Source organism: Myotis brandtii, unplaced genomic scaffold (assembly GCF_000412655.1).
Source record: "Myotis brandtii unplaced genomic scaffold, ASM41265v1 scaffold354, whole genome shotgun sequence".
Taxonomy (NCBI): Eukaryota; Metazoa; Chordata; class Mammalia; order Chiroptera; family Vespertilionidae; genus Myotis; species Myotis brandtii.
Genome location: NW_005363609.1, coordinates 441,442 through 450,589, shown reverse-complemented (window position 1 = coordinate 450,589; position 9,148 = coordinate 441,442). Strand labels below are relative to the sequence as shown.

The window sequence follows — 9,148 nt, the reverse complement described above, 5'->3', positions numbered from 1 at the left end:
CAAGCAGGTTGGGAGGGAGCTCAGTCCCTGCGGCCCAGCCACACAAGCCCTGAGCGCGTCCTGAAGGCCCTCGGGGCCCATCTGGGAGCCTCGCTCTGACCCCAGACCTGTCCTGCCTGGATAGTGCAGGGTCCCAGGCCTTCCAGCCCAGCCGCCCTATTTCAAAAAAGGGAAAACCGTTGTCTCTCTAAGCTCTCCACCCTCCCCTCTCTGGAACTTGGAACATATTGATACATCTGTTTTTCCCGTGAAGCCTTGCTTTTTTTGTCAGAATTTCTCCAAGTATGGCCACAGGTTAGCGTTTTGCTCAGTATTTGGTGTGTGGCTTCTTTGTAAAAAACATGGAAGGTGCTCCAGGGTCCCTTGAAGAGCCCCGTGTTATCAGGCATTGTCTGTAGCAGTTACTGTCACCCTCAGCGTTGTCACAGTGAGCACGCCTTGGAGTGGAGACGGCCTCATCGCTGGCCCTCGCGGCATCGCCTGCGCCAGCAGGTGCCTCCATGTGCCAGGCACGGAAGCTGCAGGTTGGAGGTAGGCTGTATCACAGGGATCATCTTTGGGGGACACACAGAGCCTTGGCCATGCCATCACCCCTCAAGGTCAAGTGTGGCAAAGCCTGGTCTGTTGGGCTGTAGGACCCGAGCACCATCCGAGCCCAGCAGAGCTCTGAGAGCCTCAGTGGACACACAGCTCCTGCTACCTTACCCACCCACCCCCATCCTCTGATCCCCAAATCCTGTGGCTCACACACCACGTGATTTCTTGGACGGGGCCCGGGGAGGAGGGGATACACCTACAAAATATCTCTGTTTTAGGCAGGAAGAGAAGAAAATGTTTACTCCCTTGCCTTCAATTGTGTCTTTATTTGGGGGGGATTTGGTCAGTGTGCCTGTCTTCTGATTAGTTGCTCGTTCTCTCATTTTCTCTCGCTCTGTGCGGTTGATTTATTTAAAGGTGTGTCAGCAAGGGGCTCAAATGAGGAGCCGGCCTCCTCCTTCCTGCTGACGGCCGGCCATGCCAATAATTCATTTTTTAGCTCATTAGCTAACAGGGGCTGTGAGCAGCGGGCCTCCAGGGGATTGGAATGAGGGGAGGTGATGTACTGCCGGCTCCTCTGCTCTTGAACTGGCCTTCCTTGGGGGAGATTAAAGCACAGCCAAGACAGGGGGTCCCGGAGGCGAGACTGGGACATCAGGGCGACAATGAGGGTGTTTGTGCTTCTGCATCATGGCTGCTTGGGGCGAATGGTTTTAACAGAATATTTGGTTTTAGGCAGAAAAAGCATCTTCGTTCGCGTGTCCACCTTTAACATGTGAACTGTTGGCACAGAAACCAAAAGAGAATGACAGAGAACTAGGGGCTTAAATAGCAGACATTGACCTTCTCACAGCTCTGGAGGCTGGAAGTCCAAGGTCAAGGTGTCAGCAGGGTTGGTTTCTGGTGAGGCCTCTTCCTGGCTTGCAGATGGCGACCCCTCGCTGTGTTCTCACATGGTCTGTCTCTTCCCCGTGTGCACACAGAGAGACAGACGGACAAAGAGAAAGAGAAAGAGAGGTGTCCAGTGTCTCATAAAGCACCAGTCCCATCAGATTGGGTCCTACCCTCATGACTTCATTTAACCTGAATTACCTGCTACACACTCTACCTCCAAATGCATTACAACTGGGCATCGGGGGGTCAACATTTGAATTGGGGGAGGGGACATAACTCAGTCCAAACTTCCAGGAAGACTTTAGACATCTCAAGGCTATAGGCAAGGGCTGGCCAGACTTGGCCAAGAGATCCTAACAGCCATGGGATATGTGAACCAACTGAGCACCCCTCGCCCCAGTGCCTCGGGCCCTCCTGCCTGGGAGGAGGGGTGGCCCATAAGACACGGATGGGTTTATCAAGGCCCCTGGCCAGGGCCCTCTCTCACCCTGCCAGGCACGGTGACCATGGGAAGCTCATTTGTACAGACAACTGGGATTTAGAGACCGAAGCACCCTGCAGGCACTTCGGCCCCACCTGCCGTGTAGTCAGCACGTCTGTGTCACACACACAGCAGCCCAGAGGCGAGCTCTTACCTACCTGATAGCAAAGTGACATTACAGATGTTATTCTTTTTACTCACAACACCCTCCACAGCTGCCCTGTGCAGAGTGACAGCTGTGGCCAGCACATCGTCCAGACCCGTGGCCTCACATCCACAGCCACCGTGCCTGCTGTAGACATCACTGCGCCCATTTTACAGATGAAGAAAGGCGGACCAAGGCATTAGGGAGGTTGCAGAAGTCTGCAGCACGGAGAACAAAGCAGACACACAAACCCCATGGTCTCTAATGCTGATGCCACGGCTATTTCCTCTCCCTGTGTCTCTGCAAAAAGCACCCTGATTTCAGCTTCCCCTAGTGTGTCGGGGCGGGGCGGGCAACAAGCGCAGGAAAGGGGGTCTACGTGATAGTAATAGTACCCAGAATACCCACTGGAATCCTCTGCCCCTGTGGGCTGGATTTCAGCTACAGAAAAGAAGCACCCGGAACAGCAGGGAGCCCAGTGTCCCGACTTCTCAGCTTTCTGTCTGCCTCTTGGTGTCTGAAAATACACCGAAACGTTGCAGTCCTGTGGGATCCACAGCACAAGGAGCTTTGGTGAAAAGCTGTGGTTCTGTCCAATAATAAAAGCCACACTTTGATCAGACCTAGGGGTGTCCTAGTGGAGAGTGAGGGGCATGGGGCAGGGAGAGGCAGCCCACCCAGAGGCCACTGGAGGCTCTGCACCTGCCTGGTCCCTTGCAGTGCCCTCAGGCCTGCATGTGTCAGCCTGTTCTGCAGGTGTTGGAGGTGCTAAAGCCCTTATCAGGAATAGTCACCCTGCCCCTCCCGCAAGGTCGCAGGTGGACCAGCCGAGAGGCTAACGCAGCCCCTCCAACACCCTGCCCCTAGTTCCGTACACACAGTATTAGAGCCCTTCTCCTGGTGAAGGTGCCCCAAAGAGCCAGCATTTTTAGCCCCACCCAACCCAGAACCGCCTTTAAACACTGACTTTTCAGAGCAGAGCACAGTTTAAACAGGATGCTCATTCAGACGCGGGTCGTCGAGTTCAGTGAATTCAGGTGAACTTGTCTGTGGGGTGACGGCCACCCCGCACATGCCCCACAGGAGAGGATGCAGAAGCTGTGGGCTCACCCTCATTCTTTGGGGCATTTGAATATCACAAAGAAAATGGAATCATTGCGGCCCGGACTAGATTTCCACGTTCTGCTCTTCGGTTCATCCCTGGGTGACTGGCAGTGAGGATTAAAACCAAGCGGAGCAGAATAAAACAGCTCTGATTTTAATGCCTACCCCGAATTAGAGTTAGCAAATTGGAACTTGAAGACCTGGACGTATCCTTCACCACTGTTGCTTTTCATCTCATTCACGTCTTGCTCTTTCTCGTGGGTGATTTATGAAATGCATCAACATATGCTTAATACATTTTAAATAAGGTTCTTAAAGAGCTTGAGCTCGCGGTGTGGCTGGGGCGTCCAACTCTCGTCTGCGCTGCTGTCCCAGGGACGTGGCCCATGTGCCGGGGCCTGTGTTTTGGCCCAAGTGGAGACAGCACGCCTGTCCCCGCGGGAGCCAGAGTCGCATTTGGGGGTGCTGGGGCGGCTGCTCAGCTGCAGCCCAGAGTTTGGCCTGGAAATCTCCGCATGGAAAGGGTCAGGGGTCACTGTGGGGTCACTCGCAGGGACCAGGAAGTGAAGCACAACTAATCCTGACTTACTGTGGAGGGATCTGTTTGCCTAAGTATTTAAAAGCAGATTAGGGCTCACCAGACACTAGACCGCCAGGAGCAGTGTCAACACGGGTAAAAGGTGTCAACAAGGCTTTTTTCCGTCCTTCGGAAGAAAAAAACGTCCGGGTAATGAGTTTTCTTCTGGAGAACTGGTCCTCAGTGCCGCTGGAGCTGGGCCTGGTTGCTCTGCCGGGAGAATGCTGGGTTTCGGAGGGGCTGTGAGCGCTGTGCCTTTAAGTCCCTGTGGGCAATTGCGGCCACTCCTTGTCTGCAGGGCTTTCCTTCTCCGCTCCTGCCTCTAGGATGCATCTGTCCGGATAGCGCCCCTTCCCCTGCTCCCCTGACCCTCCTCACCTGAGAGCTGCTTGCTTCTGTCTCTTGCATTTCCCTGCCCCCCGACCTTTTTTTTCCTAACAGTGCTGCAAAGTGTTGAGAGTTGCTGAGCTATTTTTAATGTCTCTTATGTCCCTTTTGGAGAAACTAAAACCACACGCCACCTGGTAGCCAGGGAATGCCGAGTCAGTGGCCGGGTCCCATCCTCTGGGTCACCATAAACACACCTTGCTGTCGGTCTCCTCCTTTTCACCCTGTCCCCCCACCCCTTTCTCCCAGCCCTCCTCCCAGGGTCACAGGCAGTGTCCTAGCCCCTTTGGAGGAGGGGTGAGCGTTGTCATCACACCCACCCAGCTCCTGAAGCTCATTCTCCATGAACTGTGCTGTTGGGGGAGGGGCTCCAGCTGCCACTGTTACTACAACCAAGGCTCCACCCCTTCCCCAACCTCATCCCTCCTCCGCACCCCTAGCCCAGCTCTGGCCTTGGCAGCTGGTCCTGTCTCCTCGGCTGGGCCCTACACATTCCCTCACTTAAGGAGTCAGGGATGTGATGGCAGAGTTGCTCAGGGTGACGGGGCAGCTGTGTCTTCTCTAACCCTCCCCGTTCGAGCCTCTGCCTTTCATACGGGGTTTGTAGCAGTGGGCTCTTCACTGGAAGTGTCTATGTGGTTCTCAACCTTCCTAATGCCGCGACCCTTTAATATAGTTCCTCATGTTGTGGTGACCCCCAACCATAAAATTATTTTCGTTGCTATGAAAATTTCATAACTGTAATTTTGCTACTGTTATGAATCGTAATGTAAATATCTGATATGCAGGATGTATTTTCATTGTTCGCGACCCACAGGTTGAGAACCGCTGACTAGAGCCCCAGGAGACCTCACTCCTGGGAAGTCTAAGAGCAGGTCACACCAGGTTGGGCGGCCCACCACTATCCTGCCCCAACTCCAGCCCAGCGTCCTCGATCCTGACTCACCGTTGTCCTTACGGGAGAATGGACCTCCATGCCGGTGGCACCCGCCCTGCATGGTGCCCGATGGGTGCTGGGCAGGAGCGGGATTCCTCAGGGGCACAAACTCTGCAGTGAAAGCAAAGGAAATCAAGTGAGAGCTCAAGGCCATGGACAGGGCAATACTAAGTTACACTGCACTGACACCTCAGGGCATCAGAACCGCCTGCCGGGTTGGTTGAAACACCCTCCTCTGCGGTTCTGATTCATGAGGCCTGGGGACCTGCATTGCTACCAGTTCCCCGGGGTGCCGATGCTGCTGGTGGGGTGCCCCACTTTGTGAACCAGAGGTGAACCTCTCCCCCAGGCCTCCCCAAGCTGGCAAAGACACTTGTCTCCCATTGTTTCTCTTCCCCTTCCACACTTCCTGGTGAGCAGGGTGCCGGGACGGGGTGCCGCCTCAGTGGCCCTGCCTGACTGTGACCATGCCTGCCTCTTGCAGGGAAGAGAAGGAGCGATGGATCCGGGCCAAGTATGAGCAGAAGCTCTTCCTGGCCCCACTGCCCTGCACCGAGCTGTCCCTGGGCCAGCACCTGCTGCGGGCCACGGCCGACGAAGACCTGCGGGCGGTCATCCTGCTGCTGGCACACGGCTCCCGGGACGAGGTGAACGAGACCTGCGGGGAAGGCGACGGCCGCACAGCGCTGCACCTGGCCTGCCGGAAGGGGAACGTGGTCCTGGCGCAGCTCCTGATCTGGGTAGGTTGCCCGATTGCCCGGCCAGGGGCGGAGGCACTGTGGGCACCGCGGGTGCCAGCCTGGATGTGGGCAGCAATAGCAGTAGGGAACCTAGGACTCCGTTTGGAGGCTCCTGCCGTGAGGGCTCACCTGTGTGAGGCCTCCTGATAAAAGGCAGGAAGGAAGTCAGTGGATGTGCCGTCCTCCGGTGGGGACTCTTCGTTCACCTTTTTAGGGTACCCCTTTGGGTCCATCATGGTGGGTGGGGGGTCTCTCGTCTTTGTCCACACACACACACACAAAAAAAAGAAAACTCCCATTATTTTTTAGGCGGTAGGGATAGACAAGAAGGATAAAAACTGAATGGATTACAAACGTTGGGGTTTTTCATTCACATAACACAAAAATAGTAGACCCTAAACTGTGAGATTTGATGTGGTAGGAGTTTGTCAGAGGGCTTTGTCTGGGCTATTCTGATTGATTTTTATTGGGGAAAATTATTTTTTTAATTCCCAACAAAACATTTGTCATGAAGCTGGAATGGGGAGAGAATTAGATGCCCAGATATCAAAATCACTCAAATGTTCAGCCTCACTGTAACAATTGTGTGTTAGTCAGTTCGGGCTGCTCTAACAAATACCACAGACTGGGGACTTCAACAACAGATACTTATTTTCTCACAGTCGCCGAAGCCAAAAGTCCCAGATCAAGGTGAGGGCCAGGTCGAAGATGCCTTCCCTCCCTGTGTCTTCACGGGGCCTTTCCTGTGTGTGAGCGCATCCCTGGTGTCTCCTCCTCTTCTTAGGACACCATTCCTATTAGATTAGGGCCCCACCCATATGACCTTCATTACCTCTCTGAAGGCCCTGTCTCCAAAGACAGCGGCACCTTGGTTCTCAAACTTAATTCATTCCAGAAGGCTGTTCGAGAAGCGATTTGTTTGGAAACCAAATCATTGTTTTCCCATTAAAAATAATATAAATTGAATTAATCTGTTCCAGACCCCCAAATGATTGATTCCCTGTTTTAACCTTTCTTATATACAATACATGTCTCACGTACTGTTTAACCCAGTGGTTCCCAAACTTATTTGGCCTACCGCCCCCTTTCCAGAAAAAATATTACTCAGCGCCCCCTGGAAATTAATTTTTTTTAAATTTTAATAGCAATTAAACAGAAAGATATATGTATTAATGTTTCTACCTTTTTCGTAAAATATAGTAAAGAAAGGTGTAAATTAGAAACATTGAAGTTTGAAATTATGAAACTATTTATTGAACTCAGAATAGAAAGGTAATACAAAAAAAGTTAAAACAAATGCACCTGTGGCCATCACCGCCCCCCTGGATCGCTGCAGCGCCCACCAGGGGGCGGTAGCGCCCACTTTGGGAATCACTGGTTTAACCTATAAACACACACTTCTTTTCTTAAATTTATCAAACCACCCCTCCTATCCTCAAAGGAATCACTTTCAGCACTTGGTCCAGGGGTGTCTTTCAGATTAGCATGCAGTCTTTGCTTGTTCAAATATCACTGCCTCCAAAATGCGTCACTGGCTCACTGCTTTTCCTTTATCCAATCAACAACAATTTTTCACTTGCCTGTGGTCATTGTCTCTTTCACACCCTTAGCAACATTAGCACTCTTGATGGCCTCTTCATGTTTTAAACTTGTGCTAATTGTTGATTTGCAAGCAACAAAGGCAGTCTCTCCTTCGTTGCCTGAGAAAGGCCTTTTGTCATGCTGAGGTATCAGCATAAAAGGGTTGTCAGGTCAAAAACTGAAGTCTGGTTGACAACCGAGACATTTTTTCTGGGAACAACTTGGTCAGGAACCGAATTGTTCAAGATGGGAGGCCTTTGAGAAGCAAGGTGTGACTGTACAGTCCCGCTCTGAAGTGCTGGGGTTTAGGGCTCCACCCTATGGACTTGCGCGGGGGAGGAGGGGAGCAGAGTTTCATAACAAAGTGCATACCATCTTTCCCTCCAAAAGTCCTTTTAATTGCATCGCTCCATGCTGGCAAGATTCCTAAATACTGTTGGGAGTGGAAGTCAGTCCACCCTTTTTTAAAAAAATATAGATTTTTTATTGATTTGATTTGATTTGATTATTTTTCTTTTTTAGAGAGAAGCATCAATCAGTTACGTCCCATATCAATGTTTCGCTCTCACATCCATGTTTCAAACAGGCAATTTTTGGTGCATAGGACTACACTCTAAACAACTGCGCCACCTGGCCAGCATCGGTCCACCCATTTCCTTTCTTTCTTTATTTATTGATTTTAGAGAAAGGAAGCAAGAGAGAGAAAAACATCGATTCGTTGTTCCACCTATTTATGCGCTCACTGGTTGCTCCTTGTATGTGCCTGCGGGGGGTTGAATCTGGCAGCCTTGGCCTATCGGGACGATGCTCTAACCAACTGAGCCTCGTGGCCAGGGCCGCCATCCTTTTCGAGAGCAAGAACCGCGGAAGTGTCAGTGCAGTGAACCTAGTATCTCCCTGTCTTCTCAGCATCTAGTAATCAGAGACCCTGAGAAACATCAGTGTGAGAGCGCACATCACAGCACAATGTATACCAATGACAGTGTTACACAGAGCGCATGGCAGCCGAGGGCAGAGCCCGAGTTAGTTCACGCGGAGGAGTACCGGGTGGCTATAACCTGTCATGCTTTTGCATAATTGTTAATGATGTGAGAAAATGATCCCAGTACAGTGTTCAGTAAAGGGGGGGAAAAGATACACATTACTTGTGTAAGTTTTACCGCAATTACACATTTAGACCCAAAGGAAAACCATTTGGAGGAAATACGCGGAACTATTAACCAAGATTATCCGTGGATAGATTATAGGCGATTTTTTCTTAGCTCTTACGTATTAACTGTGTGTGACCCACAATGAAAACAAACTGCCTCTGAGATTTTAGAATGATCGTTTTTTTGTGTTTACAATTGCAAGGTCAAAACAGACAGAGCAAAACTAGAGTCACCTATGGTCCATTTCAGTTGCACGGAGGAGGGGCTTTGAGTTGCAAAAGCACATTCTTGCCTGGAAGCATGCACCTTGGAGCCAGGTTGTCCTCCAACACCGGGCAGGCGGTCCTCGTCCTCGGCTGCCCTGGCCTCCTCCCCCTGGACACTAACATGGCTCTGTTGCCTCCGCAGTACGGGGTGGACGTCATGGCCCGCGACGCACACGGGAACACGGCTCTGGCCTATGCCCGGCAGGCCTCCAGCCAGGAGTGCATCGAGGTCCTGCTGCAGTACGGCTGCCCCGACGAGCGCTTCGTGCTCATGGCCACCCCCAACCTGTCCCGGAAGAGCAATAACCGGAACAGCGGCAGCGGGCGGGTGCCCACCATCATCTGAGG

The 9,148-nt window shown here is 52.0% G+C and overlaps 1 protein-coding gene across 3 annotated transcripts in view; it reads left to right on the top strand.

The window, feature by feature from the left end:
• AGAP1 (ArfGAP with GTPase domain, ankyrin repeat and PH domain 1) overlaps window positions 1-9,148 on the top strand; it is a 411,226-nt gene extending 402,078 nt beyond the window's left edge. For all 3 annotated transcript variants that reach the window (XM_005871712.2, XM_005871713.2, XM_014544150.1), the window contains 2 exons: window positions 5,547-5,802; window positions 8,943-9,148. In XM_005871712.2, coding sequence (XP_005871774.1) covers window positions 5,547-5,802; window positions 8,943-9,146 — 460 coding nt within the window. In that variant the 3' untranslated portion in view covers window positions 9,147-9,148. The remainder of the gene's footprint in view (window positions 1-5,546; window positions 5,803-8,942) is intronic.